The following is a 23055-nucleotide window of genomic DNA, read 5'->3' as shown; positions in this document are numbered from 1 at the left end:
TACCCATTTAGCATGTTTTTTTCAGCTGCTACCCATAGGAATCTCTTTGTGATTGCTGTTCAGGTACCTCGTCTTCTGCTTATGGTTTGAGCGTGGCTGCTGGCACAGCTCTCTGCTGTTTGGTAACAGAGCACCTCATGCAGTAGCTTATTAGTTCGGATATTCCTGAGCAAGTGTCTAATTGGTGTGAAAATAGCAAGTGCTACTGATGGAAGTGGATTTCCTGTCCTAGTGTGAAGGCTGAGGAATGAGCGATTGTTTTGGAAAGCTCCAAGGGGAATACCCGCAAAAGTTACTGGGAAGAAGATGGGAGTTTTGCCTTGGAGAAGACTTTTACATTCAGCCGTGTGTCCCAAGCCTGATGGTGTTGTTTGTTGCTGTAATGTGCCGTTTCCAGTGTGCCAAAACACAACGCAACATGTTAGAAAAGGAAGTGAATCCTGAACCTGAGGTAATTTATGGAGGAGAAACCTAAAGTAGGCAGAATGTGATACCCACCTTGGAAATCTGTGGGATTAGCACCTTTCTCACCAGGAGAGGTGCCACCAGGCAGTCCTTCAGCTTTGCATCTGACGGAGTAGGCATTGCTCCAGCAGTGTAGTATTTCCTCATCACGGTATTGACAAGTGATATATTTCTAGTTAGAAGAAAACCTGCTTTTCGAATACCTGATGGTGTTCTCAGTATCTGTGTTTTCCTTCCCAAGTGAACTTTCATGGGCTTAGCCCTACTTAACTTAGCACATCTGACAAGACCAAGGCCCAAGATGGCCTGGCTGAGGATCATGGAAACACAAGAAGGTGGCCAGGGGATTTATTTACAGTCAAGAAATTAGCAAGTTATAAGTAACCACTGAATAGCCAGCTTCTGTGGTCCAAACAGCATCACTTGGGAGAGTAACATAGCAGCTACTGAAGAGCACTGATTTATTTGATAACACCAGGAAACCATTTATGGACTCTATCATGGACTCCAATCACTGGGGTTTAAATCTGCTAGACCAGATAGATTGATGTGTGGGCCTGCTGTTGTGCTTGCTACTGCTTAATATAAAATAAGGATGTCCCTTGAAATACCAAAGGGGCAAATGAAGCCAGTACATTATTGGCTTGGGTTTTTGTTATATTTTCCTTCACCACATATTTCCTTCTTAAAGTCTTGCTCTCTTCCCTGCTGTTTTGACAGCATTAATTAAATGAGGACCTTTGGATAATGGCTTCTTAATAGAGCTGAACAGGGCTTTGATCACCATGTTTCTTGTTACAAAACACAGCATAGAGAAACCATCCTCATGCAGAGACTATCTTGCTGCTGGCAGACTCCAGCGGAGCATGGTTGAAGCTGTAATGAGAAATATGGCTTAAAAATTGATGGGGCTTGGTTTCACAGCCTCTCCTCTTTGTTTGTTTTTTTCCTGTGAAAGATGCATTTGATTTGATACCCACTGCAAGAATACTTGAAATGGTAAGAGGAAGTCTTCCTGGTGCAATGAGCAGCCCAAGCTGTGGTGTACTGATACTGCACTGTGGTGGAAAAACTACCTGTCCTGATACTCTGCTTTTACAAAGCAGCCATGAGCACAGCGGAGATTTGGCTTTCTGCATTGATACACAGATTTAGAAGCCAATGAAATATTCTGAACAAAGAAGGAGGTACTTCTTAGGTGGAACGGATACTTAATGAAGAAATGGCCTTCAGGTAATCTATGGTTGCATCAGTTCTAAATCTTTGTAGTTGCTTATTCTGTAACACAGTGGTAAAAAGTGGGAAAAGGATGAACCTGAGCTGAGCTGTCAGCCAAGATCTCTTGACTGAAAATAACATCCATGACAGAGGCAGACCACTCAAGAAACAGGGTACTGGCATTGCCTCTGGGCATAGTGTACGGGAGCAGACCATGGATGTGCTGTGGGAAATTCCATGGGGAAATGCTGCCTGGGGGACCACTCAGGTTGGTTCAAAGGGCCAGTTCCCATCCCCACATGGACTCCTGTCCCAAGCACAAGGTGTGTGTTTTACTGACTGTTCACCCTTTTTCCACCTTGGAGGATTTTACCTTAACCAGGGCCTGATGTTGGCTGCATCACACCAAAACCGCCTGCAACATTAGAATCATAGAATAGTTAGGGTTGGAAAGGACCTTAAGGCCATCCAGTTCCAATCCCCCTGCCATGGGCAGGGACACCTCACACTAAACCATCTCACCCAAGGCTTTGTCCAACCTGGCCTTCAACACCACCAGGGATGGAGCATTCACAACGTAGCTGGGCAACCCATTCCAGTGCCTCACCACCCTGACAGTAAAGAACTTCTTCCTTATATCCAATCTAAATCTAGCAAGTAGCAGTGGTGGCCACATGGCTCTTGGGATCTTGTGTCCCGCCCCCCAGCTTGCAGCCCTCACCAGTGCCCGTGTCACTGCAGTCACAACATTGCCAGGAATCCACCTCCTCTCCCAGGTTGGAGCAGCGCTGGTGGGTCCCTTGGGAACCACAGGAGTGGCAGAGCAGCAGTTGCCAGGGCCTGGGGGGCCGATGGGACCCATTGCAACCAAAGGCCCCTGAGATGGATGTGGGTTGCCAGCCTGGTATCTCCATCGCCACTCGAAGGGGGCGACCTCAGGGACCACCAGCACTCACCCATTCTCCTCTGCCTCCTCCCGTCCCACGGGGCACAGGCACTGGCTGGTGTCGCAGGAGCTGTGCCGCTGATAATGGCTGGCAAAGGCTCCATCCTCCTCCCAGGCATCATCCCTGTGGGACCAGAGGAGCGCTCAGGCCTGGGGATGTGGGGAGGCAGGAGGGGATCGGCCGGTGCACCGCAGAGGGGAAGGAGGCAGGGGGAGGGCACTGACCTGTCCGGGATTTTGATGCCCAGGCGGAACATCTCTTTCTGGAAGGTGACCTTGTCATTGTAGAGAGGGCAGCAGAAGTAGTGCAGGGCAGAGCGCAGCGCCTGGCCCTGGGGTAGACACAGAATCAGCACCAGCGGTGCTGGGGTCCCATTCACCCTCCCCAGGAACTTGGTGATGGGGTGACCACAGGGTTGATGACGTCGGGGACCGCAGGTGCTGCTGCTGCCTGCCTGAATACAGTAGCGGTGTAACCAGGTGCTGGTGCAGGTGGGACAGACCAGGGTGTCATAGCGCGGCTGCCCCGCCACTGCCTCCTGGCAGATGAGGCACAGGGTCTGGTCCTGCTGCACCAGCCGGTGCTTCCAGCAGAAGGACCTGCGGACGGAGGTGATGCTTCAGCCCCAGCTCTCGTCCATCCCGGCCCTGGCTCTGGTACCCCAGGGCGGTGACACTCACTTGAACTCCCCAAAGAACTGGGAGATGCAGCCCCGCTCGCTGCCGCAGGGGTAGTGGAAGGTGCGGGGACAGCGCCGGGCTCTGCAGGTGACCGAGGCGCCCGGCTGGCGGCATATGCAGCACCTCTGGGGATGACAGGAGGTGAATGGTGTCAGTGCCACATAGAACCATAGAACCATGGAATCAACCAGGTTGGGAAAGACCTTCAACCTCATCCAGTCCAACCGTTCCCCAGCACTGCCAAGGCCACCACTAACCCATGGCACTGAGGGCCTCGCCTACATGGGGTGTGAACACTTGCAGGGACGATGACTCCAGCACTGCCCTGGGCAGCCTGTTCCAATGCCTGAGCACCCTCTGGGGAAGGAATTGTTCCTCATCTCCATCTAAACCTCCCACTTGAAGGCATTTCCTCTGATCCTGTCACTTGTTTCTTGGGAGCAGATACTGCTCCCTCCTATCTGGCTGGCTTTTGACCACCACCCAAGCCATTTCCACCAGCCTCTTTTCCCTGGTGCATGGGGTTTAGACCTTGCTAAAGGTAGTGAAGAGCCTGCATTCCTTTTTAAGATATCCAAGGCATTATGGACACAAAGACCTTGTGCTGATTCTTCCCACGGTTCAGGATTTCAGCTGCACACCTCCCAGGTACCATTAATGTCATTCCACCCTCCCTTAGCAGTCCAAGTGCGGATGAGGCACTCTAAGGCTTAGTGCTCCAGGAATCCTCTAGAAAATGGCCATCCCCTGCCTTACTCGATGGGGGACTCACCAGCTGCACTGAAATGTCAGAAGGGTTTGCACAGCTGACAGGTTGCTGAAAATGGAGCATCGCCATAAATTCCTTTCATCCAGCCAAGTGCAGCTTAATATAGACTTAGCTGCACGGTCTGTCTCCCACACAGAGACTGAGAGCTGCCACAGCTCATGACCAAAGCATGAAGTTGTTGATTTAACCAAATGAACTACTGCTAGTGAGGTGGGGAAATAAAATATTCCTTTAAAATTGGTCTTTCTCTTCAGGTTTGACAAGTAACAGAGGAAGGAGAGAAGGAACATGTCTGCACTCAGGCAAAACTCTGATGATGAACAAGTGTGCACTGAGGACATTGATGAAGATGAAATCCTGGCAAACCTATCACCCGAGGAGCTAAAGGAGCTGCAGTGTGAGATGGAAGTTATGGCCCCAGACCCCAAAGTCCCAACTGGGATGATACAGAGGGATCAGACGGAGAAACCGCCAACGGGAAGCTTTGACCACAGGTCCCTGGTTGATTACCTGTACTGGCAGAAGGCATCCAGACGCATGCTTGAGGATGAGAGAGTTCTCGTCACCCTCTTGCCCTCCGAGGTAACAAACAAAAATCACTAATACTTATTATGCATCTGCTGTGGGATCTGGTTTATAGTTTTAATACCTTAACCTGCCTCTGCTTCCATCCCTTATATAAAGTACGGTACAAATTGAAATTAATCCTAAAAGCCTCAGTGATGTCAGCATCCAGCTTGGGCTGACATCAGGATTAGTAATTTTTTAATTGCTTTTCATGAATACTTACTTAAGCTTTTTAGTATAAGGAAATCCTAATTCTGTTGCAGTAAAACAAACCACTGTGAAATTGTCATAAAAGCAAGTTTGGAGGATGTAACTGTGTGTACAGAGCAGCACCATACTGCTGTTCCATAGAAGACTACATTAATTATATGTATCAATTAGTTAATTAACAGAATTTAATGTCATAGTGGACAAAACTCCAGAACCGTGTATTTTAACTCCATGAGCCACTCCAACCCTTTTCAACACAGTACTTAGACTTATTCTACTATCCCTATGACTTTGAAATAAAGTTCTAAGGTCACACTTAGATGTTTTTCAGAATGAGGGCCTCACTTAAAAATAGGTTTATAGGATGGAAGCTTGGCCAGATGAAACGTATCCATCCCTAAACCCAAGTGAATCTGAGGTAACTGATCTTAATATTTAGTTTGTTTTTAAACACTAGTAGTTTTGCTATTGCACAACAGCACATCACGGACTTCCCAGGGCAGGTTTCATGGGCTGTCTTTGGGCAAAGTGGGAAATCTGATGGTTTTACCCTCCTGCAACGCTTTTTTTACCCTCAATGAGGGTAAAACTCAGTTACCCTCAAAGAGACAATACTTTTCTAACACTTTTGGGGTTAAATCTGGAATTTGAGTGTAGAGCTGCAACTGGTCAAGCAATCCCCATACTAAACCCATCCACTGCTACAGCAAGCAGGACCCGCAGCCCTGAGCGCAGGAATGACTTGTGACTGCTTTGTCTGACTTGGTGAAGCGCAAGCTGTGACACTGCCCTGCCTGAAGTAGTGCAAATCTCGTATAGAAATATCTTGATCTGTATCAGTGCTTTATTGGCATTTCTCAGTGGTAGAGGAACCACATGCAAAAAGATGCTTATAAAGAAATCTCAGCCAGGAGGGTCTGTGGAGATGTTTGCAATTGATGTTATTTTGATGCTGTAAGCCCCATTGCCTTGCATCAGCTCTGTGCAGAGTCCAGTTTCCTATCTCTGAGCTAATATTTTGCTCTATCTGCAGTGACATGCTTCCTTAGTTGTGATGCTCAGGCAGGTACTACAGCAGGCGGCTTTGTTGTCTCATGTGCTGGGTGACTCCACTGTCATTTACAATGTACCCTTCTGGCTCCTCCTGGGGCTGGGCAAACAGTCAGTGGTTAACACTGATTTCCAGCGGTTTGTGGCATTCAAAATAAACTTTCTCACTTATCAAGGCAACCATAAAAATTACACAAAATCCAGAAAGTTACTTTAGATGAAAGACTCCTAACCCCCAGAAGGGCTCAAGGACCACCTTAATATAGCATTAAATGCATATAGGATTTAATTATCAGGATTTAATTTTATAGGCAAAGATGAGAAACTGGTTTGCAGCCACTTTAACAGCAGTCATTCTTGTGTTCCCAAGCAAGCCAGACAGCTCTGACTTACAGGCAACGGCACTTTTAAGGATTATTCTGTAACGTATGGGAATAGAGGCATCTAACTCCAGTGGCTACATGTTTGTTTGAGCAGAAAGGTAACGTAACAAAGCTGTGTTTGACTATTTAAGCTGTGAGGTTTTGTCTCCCTAGAGAGGCGCTGCAGAAGAGGTGGAAGGAGAGGACGGAGGCGGCAGCAGGAGGGTGCCAGGAGCAGAGGGACAAGAGAGACATTACAAAAACGAGCACTTGTCCAACTCAGGAACACAATCTGGGGAGACAAAGAGGGATGGGAGTGATGTGGAGAGAGAGAAGGAGGAGGAGGAAGGTGAGGATGAAGAAGAGGAAGATGATGATGAAGAGGAGGAGGAGGAAGAGGATGAAGAGGAAGGTAAGACCGAAGTGGAAACAAAGGAGACTCACACCAGTGAGAACAGTCACAGTAATCAGATAAGTAATAAACCAGGTACAGAATCAGCAGAAGCCACAGAAAAGCCAAGTGAAAAGAAGATATCAAAATTAAACATCCCCCAAAAATTAGCGCTGGATACCAGCTTCATGAAGATAAGTGCCAGGCCTTCAGGAAACCAAACCAATTTAGAAGATAGTCTGGAGAAAGTCCGAAAAAACAACCCAGACATGAAAGAGCTCAACCTGAACAACATAGAAAACATCCCCAAAGAAATGCTGATAGACTTTGTCAATGCCATGAAAAAGAATAAGAACATAAAAACATTCAGCTTGGCCAACGTGGGGGCCGATGACAATGTGGCTTTTGCACTGGCGAACATGCTGCGGGAGAACAGGAGCATCACCACGCTGAACATCGATTCCAACTTCATCTCTGGCAAAGGGATCGTTGCCATCATGAGGTGCCTGCAGTACAACGAGACGCTGACGGAACTCCGCTTTCACAACCAGAGGAGCATGCTGGGCCACCAGGCAGAAATGGAGATCGCCAGGCTGCTGAAAGCCAACACCACCCTCCTCAAAATGGGGTATCACTTTGAGCTGCCAGGGCCCAGGATGGTGGTGACCAACCTGCTCAGCAGAAACCTGGACAAGCAGAGGCAAAAGAGGCAAGAAGAGCAAAGGCAGCAGCAAATGAAAGAGCAGAGAGAGTTGATAGCGATGCTGGAAAATGGACTTGGGTTGCCTCCGGGGATGTGGGAGATGCTGGGGGGACCGCTGCCCCAGCTGAGGATGCAAGAACCCCCACAAGCCCCGAAACCAGCCGACCCCATGGCTATGTCTCTGAACAAAAGGCAGGAGAGCACAAGGCAGCCAGCCCCAGAGCAGCCATGCAGGGAGAAGCCCGTTGAATTCAGAGTGGTCAAGCTGAAGAAGATTCAGCGCAAACCTGCTGTGCCGGACTATGTGGAACCCACCGAGAAAACCAACCTCAAAGACGTCATCAAGACACTTAAACCAGTCCCCAGGAGAAGGCCACCTCCCCTGGTTGAAATAACCCCAAGAGATCAGCTACTAAACGACATTCGTCAGAGCAACGTCGCTTATCTTAAACCGGTGAGTGCTTGATGATGGTGGTGATGGAGGGAGTTGCGATCACCCAGAGCGCTCCAGAGCTGCTGTTTGACACGTTGGCTGTTCAGTGGGGTGTGCACGCTTACCCTGTGCACTGTGTGTCATCATCCTTCTGCATCAGGCTGCCAGTCCTGGGTGCAGGGAGTTGTTTCCCTTTGGTAGCACAAAGGTATGGCTTGCACAGAGTAATGACAGCAAGAGCTAAGGCTCCAGCCTTGCACATCCCTGTCTGCATCCATGAAGGTAAAAGAAAGGAGATTCACTCAGGAGGTAAATAGAACCACAGAAACTCACTGTTAGCATACTAGTGATAGCCAGTTAGTTATGACAGGCAAATGCTATTGTAAGATGTTTGTTTCAGGAGAGCATTCTGTATTATTTTTCCCATTAGTCTATCCTCAGTCCCCCGTAAACCCCAAGTTTCTCTTTTGAGTAGCACCATCATTTGTCCCATTTAATGAAGGGTGAACAGAAACACTGGCAGCAATGTAATTTACCAGGGATCACGCTCCTTCAGTGCTGCCACAAACCAGGCCAAGGCTGCGGGAAGGGTCTGTGGTATAGTTGTGGTCTGTGACTGCCTTTATTTGATTTGGTTTAAATGAAATTAAAGCCTTTTATGTGAGGAGGGATTTAATACATATTTTTAAAGTTATTTTTGTTCTCTAGAGCTACTTTCTATAACAGTGATAATGCACAAACCCTTGCTGCAACATTATTTTCCTCATGTTTGAGCCTTTTTGAGTTTTAACAACAACATAAGTTAAAGATGCTTTTTCTCTGCTGCCTGAATATGTAACACATTTTTACAGCTGCCTCAAAACATTTCAGGCAAAAGGTACCAATTGTATTTGGAAAGGATCTGAAATCTGGCCTAGCCACACAGCTTGTGGACTTGCTCCCACCTGCCTCACCCGGTAGGAAGGAGTGTGTTATTTTAGTGACTCTCTATTTAAATCAACTGCACAATTCTATTGCTAATAAGAAGTTAGATCCATTAGCACTGAAGATGCAGCAAGGTTGTAAGAAGAAAGTACCATAGGGGTTTTTGTGTTTCAGGTAAATCTTTGCTACTCAAAGCACTCAGTAGTCATAACTCAAGAACAAATGTGAGCTCATGGGTTTGAGAATCCAAGTCCCTAACTGTGATAACTGCCCCTTGGTGATGCTCCTGCTTGAGTACCAAATTCATGGGCCACTTCTCCAAATGCTGGCCACCAGATTTAACCTTTTGCTTTTCTTAAATGTTGTACTTCCTTGCCTTGTACCTTTATTCAAGTAATGCTGAAAGCCAAGTGATGTATTTGTAGCTAGTGATGTTGATGCATCTCTTTGTATTGCTAAGGCTAGAGGAAGAGGACAGAAAATCCTTTTCAACTAAAAGTGGTCAGTAGTACATTGTAATTCATATTCTGTTTAATATGAACATTTTAATACAGTGGGCCACATTCTGCTTTCATCCATACCTACACAGAAACAATTATCCCCTCAGTCATTCCAGAGAGAGTAGATTATCCTGAAATTTCGGCAGGGGCAGGTCCTGCAGTGACCTCTGATGCTGGTCCAGGTTTAATGTGACCATTCTGCTGCCAAGCCAAGTTTTGGGGTTGTAGTTTCGCTGGCCAGCCCTGCAGCCAGGGCCTCTCCTCAGGGCACTTCTGGGCTTTCTAGGCCAATCTAGATTTTGCATTTCAGTCCCATGTCTAAGCCAACGAGACCTGCTCTTGCAAAGGTCGTGGTTTCATCAGGGACTGTAGCAATAGGACAAGGGGTGATGGGTTTAAACTTAAAAAGGGGAAATTGAGGTTAGATAAAGAAGTTCTTTACTGTGAGGGTGGTGAGGCACTGGAACAGCTTGCCCAAAGAAGTGCTAAATGCTCCATCCCTGGCAGTGTTCAAGGCCAGGCTGAACAGAGCCTTTGGGCAACATGGTCTAGTGTGAGGCATCCCTGACCATGGCACGGGATTGGAACTGGATGATCTTAAGGTCTTTTCCAACCCAAACCATTCTATGATTTATTGGTGTGTGATGGGAGGCTGGTTCTTCATGGCCACAAGGTCTGCTGCTGTTCCTTCCTCAGGAAGATGGAAGATAATGGTGCTGATGCTCTGCTGGGCACAGCCCTCACTTTACACAGCAATGATTAAGAGACCCTCATGCTGAAATGTACAAGGGAGCAATAATGAACCCCAGCTATGCCCCCAGAATCCTCGGGAGGTTTTTATGAATGAGGGCTGTGGGGTTTGGGACAGAGGGATCAACTGATGCTGAATCCCAGAAGGGCCAGGGAACAACTGCTATCAGGGCAAATGGAAATATAAAGTGATGGACACGTTTGGGGTTGGGTTTTGTTTGGTCATTTGTGGGGGTTGTTTTCTTTCTGGTCCCCTGTTATTGTGCCACATGGCTTGGATTTGGGGCATTAGGGTGTTATTCTCACCTGCCTGCATGATCTTGGTAACTCCTTATTTGTCTTAATATCCTTGTCTTCATCTCTAAAAAGGGATTTTAGTGGTTGAGCAGAGCTGGGTGTTTGGTTGCTCTGTGGTGGGATACATCACTTGCAAATTGATTTACCAGGCATTAAGCACTGCGAATAGCAAGTGGGGAATTACAAACAGGAATTCCCAACCAGAGCTCCTTGGATCTCCCAGCTGTTCTATTTTGATCTTTTTACAGTTTCTGGAGGTTTCTATTAAACTAATCTGGCTTGGGAAGTAAGACTGATAAATTTCCTCCTCCTAATTTTTACTGTCATTGTCCAGGTGCCTCTGCCAAAGCAGCTGGAGTGAGAGACCAGACTGCCCCGAAGAAAACAAACTGGAATAAAGACTATTCAAGTTTTGCTTACAAGTCTTTCAGCAGATGTTTTCTGCAGAACCCAGGTGGTATATACAACTTTGGGAACAAAGCTTGTGATACGTAACTTTCTAAGTGTGGTGAAAATGGCTGGCATGGGAAAAGTCAGTGCTAAGCATTTCCATCAGGTATCAAACAGTCCCAGTGCCATCTGTCTCCCAAGTGGATATGAGGCTCCAGTTTGTTGTGGGAGTATTTTCTCAGAGGCATCAGTAACCTTGTCTTTCTAGATTGTCAGCAAACTGTTTTGCTTCCACATTGTCCTTCTGCTGCCAGATTCTGCAGGAAATGCTGTGTGCTTCATCTTATCTTTCTTTTCACACACATGCTCCTTTATTATCCTCTTGTCCATGAGAAATGTTATTTGGTTTCCATGTATACAGCTCCATTTTTTAGTTAAGGAAACAGGATTGAAATAAAGCTCTCTGTAAGATGTGTGCGGCACTTCCATGGCTAACAAGGCACTCACAGAACAGAACAACTGCTCTGGTACATCAAACTCCTCAAGCTACCTCTATTTCAGAACATAGTCTAGTTGGCATTGTACCTGATCAGCATGTAGAAGGTGATGCTGTGCTCTGCTTTGAGAGCTGTAATCTTCACTCCCCACGATTCACCTTTGGCTGTGATGTATTCCCTAACTACAGCTGCCTTGGAGCACACTGAAATCCCACTTCAGGTCTCTCTCCACACTGCTCTTGTGGCATGAGGATGAGCCCCACCTCTCTTTGCCAGGGATGCAACAAACTCCTCATTCCTCTTAGTACAGAGTGTGAATAGCATGTCACACTCCTAGCAGGGCTGGATGAGTTGGGGTTAAACCTTCGTGTACACAACTTGGTTTCTTCCTTAATGTTTTTGTGATTTGTTTTTTCTCCCCTTTTTTAATCGCTTTTTTTGCTACAAGCCTTGTTTGTAAAGCAGCTACAGGTAAGTCAAGTCACACATCCACAAGAGACCAGATGCTTTGGGAGTTTTTGTTTTTCTGAAGCTAAAAGGCACAGGGAAAGAACAAAGCCTTTCCCTTTGCTAACATGCAGCTCCCCTGCATTCCTGTGGCTGAAACACTTGTTAAAAGGCACACTTTGCCGGATTTCCTTCAGGAAAGTTTCTCCCGGCTCCTGCCTGTAACTCTTAGCAATCCCAGTCCCACCCTGCTTCCACTTCCCAATTTATTGCACTAATCCTGTCATACCAGCAATATCCAGGATCTCTTTGAATCCAAGGTAGTTCAAGTTTTCATTTATCCTTGTCCTTTCTGCATCTATCACCTGCTGTCTTGCAACTCTCCCTCTTCCCAGTTTGTAAAGCTCCTTCTGAGCTCTTTCTGTCTGCAACTGTAATGCCTCAGACTTGGGAAACCTGGGTAATGTATTGCCTAAGACATAGCTGGTGGTTTTAAAATATCACATAAGGGGAAGGGGAGAGCTATTTCTGCATGGCAGAGATGTAAAAAAAGAAGTAACATTTTCACTGGGCCCATTTCATCCCGCCCTCTCTTGTTGTAAAGCATAAAAGTAGGAAAGGGAAGGAACTTGGTACGTACAATCTTGGAGCACAGCAGCAAATGACAAGTGCAAAAAGCAGCTCTGCCAGAAAGCACTTTGAGCGTGCAGCTCTCCATACAGGCTTCAAGGGCAGGCTGAGACTCCAGCAGCTGGGACAGGGAAGTACTAGGGATAACAGTGCTTCACAGTCTTCAACTCAAGCTGCCAGGTCCAGATGACTCCTACACCCAGGAGCAGCCGTGCTGCAGAAGCTGAAACATATTACCAGGGTACAGGCAGGAAGCCCTGCTCTGTCTGATCCATGTTCTCCCACCGAGAAGCTTCTTGAGTGATCACAGGAGGGGAGGGAGGCAGCCAGATACAGAGATCACACTGTTAAGTCTGACTGCAGCAGAACTGGGCTCCTTGTACTGCTTGTGGCACAGCTCCCAGTAATCCTACAAGCAGAAATCCCTCTCGGGTAATTAAAAGCAATATAAAATCCCACTTTATTAGAGTTGTGTAAGAGACTGAAACAGCAAGAACAAATGTCTGAAGTACTCCACCTCTGTTGAGCAGCCTGCATAAGGATGCAAGAGCAAGGCCACAACATTCCTGCAACTCAGAGATGCCTTGTGCTTCAACAAAGTTAATATAGATACAGGTCACTCAAACCCAGCAGCTTTAACCACAAGCACAGGCTTGAAGCACAAGCTGCAGGGTGACACATCTCCCACAACCACTCAGTGGAGTTCCACCAATCATGGCAATAGATCCAAGCTCAAGCTTCCACCCATTTCTCCCAACCTGAAATAAACACACTCAGTAATCACCATTAGAATTTATTTTTCTTTGTAACTGTGTAGTTTTTAAAATTCTACAGTAATGATGAAGTCAGGCTACTACGTTCTTGAAGTGTGGAAACAGTTTGCAAATAACAAAGACCATGCGCTACAAGTGAGGAACAGGCCATTGACTCTTCAGCTGGAATATACAGACATGTTCAATAAATACTGATCACTTTAACACTTAAATGGAATGACACGTTCAGATTTCTACACAGTTCACTATGAAAACAGCATGGTAAAGTTACAGAAAAGCTTAAACTTTAAGGATCCTGGTTTTCTTTGTTAAATTAATGACTGATTGATAGAAAAGAGAAATGCAAGATCATTTGAAATGAAGTGTCACCTGGACAACTTTCCCTCCCCATTGTTGGTAAGCTCCTGTCATCAAGATTAATTTCCAGAGCTGGCAGTTAAGTTAAAATATATAAAAGAATCCCCCCCACCATTTTCAGTAGTTGTTGCAGGCAGATATATTCATGAATTTGGAATGGGTTTTCAAAAACCATATCTTGACATTTATTGCTTTTACTTGTAAACCTGAAATCCAGTTTATTCCTTTGAAGAGTGTCAGAAGTACAGAGTCAGTAAGATGTATGTTTTACTTGTATCTTTGCATTCTGGCTAAGAAGAAAGAAAAAGACCCACACTTGAGAACACACATAAACCTCCATCTACAGAATAACCTATACAGACTAAAGCAGAACAAGGTAAGTCTTAAAGTAGCAGTATTTCAAAACATCAGTAGGGTAGAAACCCAGCTCATCCAACAAATCTGAAGCCTTTTTTCCCCTCCCATGCCTGGCCATAGTTTAGCTGGTATGTTAGGTGGTTTGGCTCTCCTGCAGAGAGAAGCAGCTTCTATAGATCCAGATTTCAGAGAGACAAGAGATGTGTTTTACTGGAACCAACAGAGGCACAGTGCCTCTTTATGCTCAGATCTATTTAGGTTGTTTCCCAGCTGCTAACAGAGGAATGTGAGCTGAGGGCAGGAACCCATTCTCGTTACAAGTGCTTCATGGTTTTACAACCAGTTCAACTAGCAACATGGTCTCAATTCAGACCACTCAAGTGAGGGATATGGAGGATGCAAGAGACCTACTTGAGACACTCCAGCTCACTTTTGAGCATTGCCAGCTTGAAGGTGCTACCCAGCAAAAACTGCCTAAACTGCCAACTTGTAGATCTGAGGTGAAAAGGGTGTACTTCTAATAGACAAATTTGCTACAGGACAGTTGGAGAGACTGCATTCCATAGGTTTCCGTCTCTTCTTCTTCTACCCTCCAGAAGAAGAGACAAGCAAATGCTTTTAAGTTAGTATGTATTTGTGTAAACACCAGAACATTTTGCTATACAATACAAAAAGACTGCTGCTTTTATGTTCTTAGAGGAGCCCTGAAGACACTGGAATACCTGTATCCTGCAATTATTAATCTGTACCACGTGCATTTCCTGTTTTGTACACAAACTGAAAGCAAGCTTGAACAATAGTAAATAGCAACTACACTCCTGCAACAGGTAAAAATGCTACGTTGCAGCTGCTTACTCCTTTGCTTTAGATATGTAGTCAGCCAGTTTGTTGATGCTATCCTCTTGCTGTTCTAGAGCATCCAGTATGATGCCCATTGGGGTCTTCTTCAAGCCTATTCCTTCCATCTTGTTCTCCAGCTTGTTCTTTATGTTCCGAAGCCTCAGAGAAGCATGGACAAACATCACTGCATGACAGAAACAATTATTAATAATTAATGCTCAAGGAATGCATAGTTCTTGCAGCACGCCAGCACCATGACAGCACTGGAAGAAGAGGAAGCCTCAGTGACCACTTAAATAATCACAGGTACCCACTTAATAATGACATTAAAGATGGCTTGTGCTGTTTTGCATCCCTCCCTGCCCAGGTTTGTTTTGAGGTCATATAAATAGAGGTAGTGAGGGCAACAGCCAATTTAAACTCTGCGGACTTAACTGAGAAAGCCCAAGTCACATCCCCTTAGGCCCCCAGAGCAAAAGAACACTTACAGAGGAGAGGAAGTGTGATCCCAAACATGAACACCATGACATCTCCCAGGTAGGAGATCAAGAAGTAGCTAGACAGCATAATGACCACTACAAATGAAGTTGGGTACTGCTTCTTCAGCTTGCGGAGGATATCCTTGTTGTGCGATACCCACACAAACCCCATGAACACCAGCACCACCACAGTACCACCAATGAGCATATTCAGGGGACTCAGAAATCTGGAGAGGAGAAATAAGAAAACAGAAGTAAGTGTCTCATTTCAGAGTCTTCATGACCTGTGTTCATATAAGCAAACATCTAGTTCACTAGTAACCTGCTACTAGGGAGGTAGGGCATTAGGAATTCAGTTGTTGCTGTCAAGACCTTTATCAGCATCAAATTTTTAGGCAGAAGCCAAATAAGGCAACAAGTGCAACTGATCAAGCAACCCTTAGCAGTGAATTTAGAAGTTTAGATAATATTTTGTCTTTATGTTCTCATCCTCAGCATAGCTGAGGATAATGAGAGTTTCTGCAGCACCTCACTGATAGCAGCAATCACCACCAGGACCCCTCCTACCTGTGCAATCAATACATTCGTTTGATATCAGACCCAACAAATCCCACAAGCAGATGGAGCCAACAATCAGCTTCTCAAGGGATTGCTCTTCCTACACATGACCAAAATCAGGTTCAGCCCAGACCTTCAGGTGAACTAGCTTTTCAGATTATCTCATCTGGGTTTGCACAATGGGAAAAGTAGGGAAACACCGAGTAAAAAAGAAACAAGTTACTCTACCATTTCTTATTTCTGAATAAGCCTTTTTGCTTTACACCCAAACAAAATGATTTTGCGAACCTGCAGAAGGAGCTTACCACTGTCAGCACAACAGTTGCAGCCCTGTCCCAAGCAAGCATGCCTAAGAGTCAGAAGGAACTGGAGTACGGGTCAAAAGTGGAGCCAGGCCTGGCAAGAGAGTCATTGCTGAGGTTTGTGTTCTATTATAGTTACCAAGCAAACCAAGCCACCAAGTGGATCAGCTCTGGACTATAAACAGCAAGTCCCTTTTTTGGGCCAGGGCAAGAACATCACCTGCTCAAACCACTTCCCAAATATTCAGAGCTCGTTGAGAGTTAAGCTTTCAGCAATGACTTTGCTTAGCGGTACTCGCATAAAGTCCAGGCTCTATTGTATTTACTTACGCTGTAATAAGTGATGTGATTTCATGTGCATTCTGATTTATTTGCTTATACGTGCACAGATTTAATTACACAGCAGCGGAGGGCTCTGAGTTGCTACTATGACAGTAGCATAACACTGCCCTGATCAAGCCAGATGTAGTCAAGATCTCCTCTTGTAGACTTTACTGTTCCAAAGCTAACAGGCACAGTGACTCACCACTCCACCCCACTGTGGAGGAGGATGCTCTGGTTTGTGGTCTGTGCTTCATATCCGGCACCAGCAAAAGAAATCTGCTGCTAGACTGGTATGCCAACACCCTACCTGCAGCACCAGAGAGCATTCTCCTAGAGAAGGAAGAACCCCAAAGCACTGTTTCAGAAGACAGACTGGCTCTTGATTCTTTATGTCAGTTGTGCCAACAGGAGACAGGACAACTGCATAGAAAGAGATTAAAATTCAGACTAGTTCCCCACCTGCTTCTGCTACTCATGCTGAAAAGCCAACAGGGCTTTTTGGAAGTGGTGACAGGGCAGACTTGCTCGTTGCATCTGAGTCACTCCCCGTAGCCAGCCAGATTATATTTAGCTCTGAATTGTCAATCTAAATTTTCCAGGCTGGAAAAAGTGAACAGCATTGCTCTGGAAGGAAATCGGTTTCATCTGTGCTCCTCTGCAGAAGGAGGGTGACTCATGACTGGACCACACTAGCGCCTGGACTATATACACAGTACAGGACGTATGAGATTCTTAAGGCAAAGCTCACCTCCACATCACTGCTGTCTTGGAGCAGAAATGGCTAAACTTGCCCAGGCAACTCACAACCAATTCTTTGTTCCCAAAAATCTGTGCAAAAGATAACCCTGGAAGCAACAAAGGAATAAGCTGAGCTCCCCTCTACAATTTTCCCGTGTCTGTTAAATACTATCAAAACTTTATTTTCCCTACTCTCATTACAACTTCAGAAACTGGTGGTGAAGAGTAATTCCTCTGTATTTATAAGAAAGAAACCACAGACTTATCTGTTCTATGCTTCTTACTGGCATTACACAGGTTCTGTATAACTGACTGGGCTATGAAGAAAAACAACCCAATAATCAACCAAAAACCCAGCACACGTTCGAAAGTTCACACTTTGCTGGGGAAAGTTATTTGAATTACATGTTTTCTGAAGTGGGCTGCATTCCAACGGGTACAAGGAAACAGTGAACATAAGTATCAAATGAAGTTATTCAGAGCCACATGAAAGCAGATGGGGATAGCAGTTGCCACTAAAAACTGGTATTCAGGTTATCAGCCATGTGTCCACAGACTTCAATACTGTTGATTATGGTACTGGATAGGGTGTCATACACCAGGCTCCTTTACTGCTTGACTCGCCCACAGCGTAACTCACAGCGCTAAGATTCTCATAGAAATTCATATATAGAAACTTCTCCAGCAATGGCATTTTCTGAGAAGGCAGACTTCCATTATCCAGTTTTGCTCAGCTCTGTTGGCACACTGCTCTCAATAACACAATAGCTAAGGACAAACAAGGAAAAAACACGTTTTAGAACACCAGTGTCTGGGGGAAAAAGAGCTGTACAGCAGCCCGGGAGTCACCTTATAGTTGAACCACCAAACTGCTATTAGCCTTACTTATGTAGAGATCAGAATACAATATGCCAAATTTATGCTCAGGCAAGAAGGCTGGAAGGCTTTCAGAGCTGCAGAGACAAGGTAAGTGACCAGCCATTACATATGTTACAAGATACTTTCTAAATATAATTCCCCTTAGGAGGAATTCGAGACCTCTCAGAACCCTAAAAATGCAGTGCACGGCACTATTAGCATGGCAATGGTGTGGTAACCTGAGTTTACATTGCTCGGATGACTTAGGGGTAGAAAAACTCTTTTGGGGTTGAAGAAGAAAACCACTACTTTTATGACTCTGAAAGGACTCAGTATGACAGGACTAAGTAGTATTTGGGGTGCTAACAGCCCAGAGCATCTTAGTGGGATGATCTCCTTCCCTGGCTTCTGTGTAAGCCAGGTTAGAACCCTGGTAGGATGTGGTGACCTCCAGTAGAGCTGAGACAAACTGACAAGGAAAAGCTGTCACCTAGGTTCAGTTCCAGCAATGCTGCAGGGCAACCTGCAATTGCACCCCTGCTGCCCTTCAGAGATCAGGTTCCCTTTGGCATCTGCTTTGGTACAAAGTAAAGAGATGGGGAAGATAAATAAAAGAAACATCCTGCCTGGCTGCAGGGACACAGGCCTTGTCCTACGCCAAGTAGGAACATAGGATACTGTGTGTGGGAATTAGGAGCAGAAGATGGCAGAGATGCTAGCACCTGGGGGTGCAGTTGGGTGGGAAGAAGTACTGACAGATACCTCTGGCCAGTAAAACAGATTAAGATGAAATACCTTTTTTTACTGGCTTCATATTTCTGTATTCTGCCCTTACTTGTATCGCCAGATGGGTTAAATTTGGTAGGTGCAGGAAAGCCCATAGAAGCCCTGCTTTCAGCGACTTGTCACATCGCCTCTTTTTGTCACGTAATTTCAGGTCTGCACACCTGTGCACAGCTTTAGAGCAGAAAAAGTGGCAAGTTATTAGAGGAATATATGGCTACAGCACAGGGGAAGAAAAAGAGCTAGGCAAGACACAGCCTTCATGCAAGACACGAAGCTTCCTACAGCACGAGCCCAGAAATAGGACAGACCACATAAAAAGCAAAAGCAAGCTAACTTAAATCATCTCCATTTGGGATGACTGTCTCTGGGTAACTATTCAGCAGCTGCTGCCACATCTCTTTCTCTTGCATGTGACCACGCAAGTCTGAACAAAAGCCCTAAACAGAAGACTTGCAGTCATTGATAACATCATATTTTTACACAGAGCAGCTCCGTTAGGCCATTATACCAAACAAGCATTAAAATTCACTTTTAGAAGACCTTTTTCTCCACCATGTTTGAGCAGAGGGCAGGCTGGAGCACTTAAATGCTTCCTTCCCCATTTGTATTCATTTAAATAGCTTTAAAGATAATGTTCTGCCTCCTCTCTCTTCAAACTTTGGCTTCACTGCAGTTATATAACTGTAACTGGAGGTAGCACTAAAACTATATATGGCACATTGTCCCAGGTGATGGCCCTCAGCATCCACAGATACAGCAATGCTTCTGTACTTACTGTTGCTCACTTGCATTGCTTTGAGGAGCCAGCTTCCTTCCTGCAGAATTCCCAGATCTTCATGAAGTCATGTACTAATATCATTAGACAATGTATGTTTTAAAGCAATGTGTTCTGGTCACTCATTCTTAATCTTTCATCTAGAAACGGAGCATTTTGCTGATCTGGTGTCTTTGTTTTGGCAAGGGAATTGCTACAAGCATTATCAGCTGAGGTAGTGGTCTTGGGAAGGAAAAATAAAGAGACACACACTCATTGCTATGGGTTTGTGAAGATGGACAGAAGGTGTTTTAGAGAAGTGGCAAAGGTAAGAGCCACCAAACCTCAGGCTGTGCAAAGACATGTCAGAAGAGAATGAAGAGTTTCTTAGATGCAGCACTCTGAAGTCCACCTTTTAATACTGTCAGATTTAGAAACTAATTTTTAGCAACTACATGGCAACAAAAGCCTAGAAGAAATACCATCAATTTAACTACTTAAGTTTGAACTGCAAGACAGAGCTGCCTTGTTGGAGTAGGTGAAAGCACAGACAAATTCCACTTATTAACCAAAGTGATTGTTCGAGGCGAGCTGCACACTGCTGTGGGAGGCACTCATTTTAGTATCTGTACAGCACACAATGACAGGGCCCTGGCTCAGGGTAAGAACAGGCAAACCAGGTCCTGTGCAGATGGGAGAAAGAGCACAATTGGACTTAGTAAAAATCTTGGGTTGATAGCAGTCTGTTGCAAAAGAACTGGGGAAGGGGAAGAGGGAATAACATGCTAGTTAAGATTCATTCCTAAAGGAATTTGGAGGGTGGGGTGGGTGGAAGAGACAAGGCTGCTACCACCAGCCTGTGTTAGCACTAAGTTTCTTGTTCACTGATTTATTTTTTACCTAGTCCTGTAGGCTGAAAGTAAAATCTACATTATTGCAAAGCACAGAACATCATTTACATGTAACAGGAGCTATCAGAGAAGGTGGATGGAAGGAGAAAGGCAGGCAAACGATACAGCAGAGACCATTACAATTCCACTCACTCGTGGTAAGGTTATTCCATACGATGTAGAGAGACAGTAAAAAGCTGGAGAGGTGAACTTTGTAGTAACAGAGGCAGTAAACTGAAGCTGTGGCAATAAACACTGTACTTCCAGTATTAAGAACACTCTAGGCTATGATTTCCACGTCAGCTAACACCACCACAGCTACCAAGTATTACAATAGCTGAAAATACCATCTCTCTGTTACAAGTCTGTGTATATAATTAGATGGTTTAAAACCAGGTACAGTTGGTCACAGGGTAAGTTTAGTTCTGATCACAGGAAGACCATTCCATCAGCAGTTTCAATAATCCTGCTGTTAGGCTTATGTACAGCACCAGAGTTCCTAAAAAGCCATGATTCATCATTGATCACTCAGGGATTCCTGCCTATTGCAGAATGAAGTGCAAGACAGCAACTTAGTCATCAATTTAAATATATCGGGAAAACTTTACCATTCTCCCAAAGGCAAGTGAAAAATCTAATTTAAAACAGGATAGTTTCTGTTATCCTGTTTCCTTTAGAGTTCTTCTCCCACCATTTTTTTTACTTCAGTGTTATAAGAATTGAATTCATCACATAAAAAAAGCTCTAAGACAAAAATCCCACTGCAGGTTTTCCTCATCTGCAAGTTTTCAGTTCAGAGGGTTACCTCTCAATGTTAAGATATTAGAATTGCAGTTCTGATATTATTCTTCATCTCCTGTGTCTCTCTTCCTCCTCCATCTCCCAATCCAGGAAAACAGTGGGAAATAATTTGAAGATATATTACCCTTGATCTGAAGAGATCGAAGTTTATAAGGAGGAATTTAGGAGAGTGAATAAAAGCTGCTGCCATCACTGTTTTCCAAGCAGAGATATCAAAACTGTTTACATTCTTTCCCCCACCTTGGGGAGAAGAGCTGTTCCCCTACTTTCCAAGCCCACTGTGAATTATCAATTCATTGAGAGCTGGCTGCAGCACTGTGCTGCTAAACAATTGTAGATGAACACAGTATTTTGGACCAAGATGTTATAAGAGCAGGAAGACTGTAAATCTCATTCTTATTAGCCTGTTCTGTCAGGCTCAGGTTTCCTGAAGAGAACAGAGAAATAACCTTATAATCATCCTTTGAGTCAAAGCCTATGTGACTTTTCTTCAAGTATTGCTTTAGGGTCTTTGGTGAGAAAGCTCTTAAACCAGACATGCAGCAGAAGCTGATGATTAAGCTTTTAATATAGCAACTGGAATACTTCACTTTTAACAACAAACAATGCACAAATGCAAATGCTTAAATTGGAGAGTTGCCCAGCCATTAGGCCAGAGTGGTTTTGGCTGTACTGCATCTTATCTTATCCTGCAGAGGCTTAAAATTCTTCTTCTAAATCCATTCTTTTTCTTTTTGCTAAGCAGTCAGCATCTTGATAGGGCTCCTGAAGCTGCTGACCCAGTATCTAAGTTAATGAAGATTCTCTGGGTTGCAGGGAGCTTTGGCCTGTGATCCATTAAAGAACAGGCTGAGAATGCTGCTTTTTCTTCTTGATTCATATAGTAGCTGAGGTTTGCATAGTGGCATGGGCTTTCTTCTTAATTTTGTTGAGGATATGTTGCTCTCAGCTTGAGCAGCCCCACTGGACAGATTTAGTGAGAAAGCACACATCACTGCGCAAGATGCAGCTCAGTTTTGCAGACAGCAGCAGCATTCGCACGCAAACCCATTGCTACTTTCTGCCAGGGACAAGCTGGGGGTGCCTGGCGCCCGTTCCCGTGGGCAAAGGGAATGATGAGCAGTCCGCACAAGAGGGAAAAAAAGAGGAGGCCCTCCGACCCACCAATAAGTAAGTCCTATACCCTCCTCCCAACCCAACACGCCTCATTTCTACAAGAGAGGCTGTAACCAAGGCCTTAATATTTTAAGCGACACAAGGTAAATCAGAGGCTTAAGGAGCGGCGGAGAAAGGCAGCTCCCTATACCCCAGCATCCCACCCGGCAGCGCAGCGCAGCGCGCAGGGCCCAGCCCTTTTCCATGTCACCGGGCCGAGATGCAGCGCCACCCGCGCGGGGAATGAGGCGTCCCCCCAGGGAACGGGGCCTGCCCGGCCAGGCCCGGCCCCTCCCCGCCCGCCGCTGCCGGAGGGAGATCCGAGCTCACGCACTGACCCCACGATGGAGACGACAGCGGCGGCCACCATCAGGTAATTGGTCTGGTAGTAGAGCAGGTTGCTGACCACCCGGTTGTTCCATTTCGAGATGTCCTTGAAGTCGGGCCGGGCGAAGCGGTCCGAGCCGGGAAAGAAGTCGTCCCAGGCCCGCAGCGGCGCCACCTGCACCTCCATGGCTGCCGGCACGCCCCGCCGCGCAGGCCTAAGAGCGCAGCGGCACCGCCCCGGGGCGGCCCCGACCCTGCCTTCGCCTGCCGCGGAAACCGCGCAGGAGCGAGCGGCAGAGCAAGCGAGAGGCGTGTGTAGCGCTGCTGCCCAGGAGAGGCAGCTGCTGCCAGCAGTGGCCGCTGTGCGGTCATGGGATCGCGGCAGGGTTTGCGTTAGGGAGGGACCTTAAAGCTCATCCAGTTTCCACCCACCTTTCCACCAGAGCAGGTAGCTTCAAGCCCCGTCCAGCCGGCCCTTGAACACTGCCAGGGATGGGGCAGCCACAGCTTCCCTGGGCACCCTGTG

General features: G+C 45.8%; 3 protein-coding genes across 3 annotated transcripts; 1 reads left to right on the top strand and 2 right to left on the bottom strand.

Moving 5' to 3' along the window:
* The first annotated feature begins 261 nt into the window (after window positions 1-261).
* LMOD3 (leiomodin 3) lies at window positions 262-11127 on the top strand. Its single transcript, XM_061362070.1, has 4 exons — window positions 262-2122; window positions 3852-4661; window positions 6443-7816; window positions 10601-11127. Exons 2-4 carry the CDS (start codon window positions 4368-4370, stop codon window positions 10625-10627), a joined length of 1695 nt encoding a protein of 564 aa, XP_061218054.1. The 5' UTR covers window positions 262-2122; window positions 3852-4367; the 3' UTR covers window positions 10628-11127.
* LOC133217013 (PHD finger protein 7-like) lies at window positions 2334-3143 on the bottom strand. The gene is made up of 4 exons (XM_061362142.1): window positions 3093-3143; window positions 2855-3021; window positions 2640-2753; window positions 2334-2523 (listed from the first exon to the last, which is right to left on the bottom strand). Exons 1-4 carry the CDS (start codon window positions 3141-3143, stop codon window positions 2334-2336), a joined length of 522 nt encoding a protein of 173 aa, XP_061218126.1.
* Window positions 11128-13007: 1880 nt separating the features above from the next.
* ARL6IP5 (ADP ribosylation factor like GTPase 6 interacting protein 5) lies at window positions 13008-22821 on the bottom strand. The gene is made up of 3 exons (XM_061362071.1): window positions 22541-22821; window positions 15046-15263; window positions 13008-14741 (listed from the first exon to the last, which is right to left on the bottom strand). The coding sequence occupies exons 1-3, from the start codon at window positions 22714-22716 to the stop codon at window positions 14569-14571; spliced, it is 567 nt and encodes a 188-aa protein (XP_061218055.1). The 5' UTR covers window positions 22717-22821; the 3' UTR covers window positions 13008-14568.
* Between the last annotated feature and the right edge of the window lie 234 nt (window positions 22822-23055).

The sequence above is a fragment of the Neopsephotus bourkii genome, unplaced genomic scaffold (assembly GCF_033783945.1).
Source record: "Neopsephotus bourkii isolate Nb327-2 ecotype Australia unplaced genomic scaffold, CSIRO-AGI_Nbou_v1 NB_1080, whole genome shotgun sequence".
Taxonomy (NCBI): domain Eukaryota; kingdom Metazoa; phylum Chordata; class Aves; order Psittaciformes; family Psittacidae; genus Neopsephotus; species Neopsephotus bourkii.
This window is presented reverse-complemented; position numbering and strand designations above follow the sequence as displayed.

Bases quoted from the DNA above. Each gene is read 5' to 3' on its own strand.
- LMOD3 (XM_061362070.1), top strand. From the start codon at position 4,368: ATGTCTGCACTCAGGCAAAACTCTGATGATGAACAAGTGTGCACTGAG. The intron at 4,662-6,442 runs GTAACAAACAAA...TTGTCTCCCTAG, and splicing joins TCACCCTCTTGCCCTCCGAG to AGAGGCGCTGCAGAAGAGGT. The intron at 7,817-10,600 runs GTGAGTGCTTGA...GTCATTGTCCAG, and splicing joins ACGTCGCTTATCTTAAACCG to GTGCCTCTGCCAAAGCAGCT.
- ARL6IP5 (XM_061362071.1), bottom strand. From the start codon at position 22,716: ATGGAGGTGCAGGTGGCGCCGCTGCGGGCCTGGGACGACTTCTTTCCC. The intron at 15,264-22,540 runs GTCAGTGCGTGA...TCTCCTCTCCAG, and splicing joins GCTGTCGTCTCCATCGTGGG to ATTTCTGAGTCCCCTGAATA. The intron at 14,742-15,045 runs GTAAGTGTTCTT...TCTGTCATGCAG, and splicing joins GATCACACTTCCTCTCCTCT to TGATGTTTGTCCATGCTTCT.
- LOC133217013 (XM_061362142.1), bottom strand. From the start codon at position 3,143: ATGACACCCTGGTCTGTCCCACCTGCACCAGCACCTGGTTACACCGCT. The intron at 2,754-2,854 runs GTCAGTGCCCTC...CTGGTCCCACAG, and splicing joins GGCATCAAAATCCCGGACAG to GGATGATGCCTGGGAGGAGG. The intron at 2,524-2,639 runs GTGAGTGCTGGT...TCGGCCCCCCAG, and splicing joins GAGGAGGCAGAGGAGAATGG to GCCCTGGCAACTGCTGCTCT.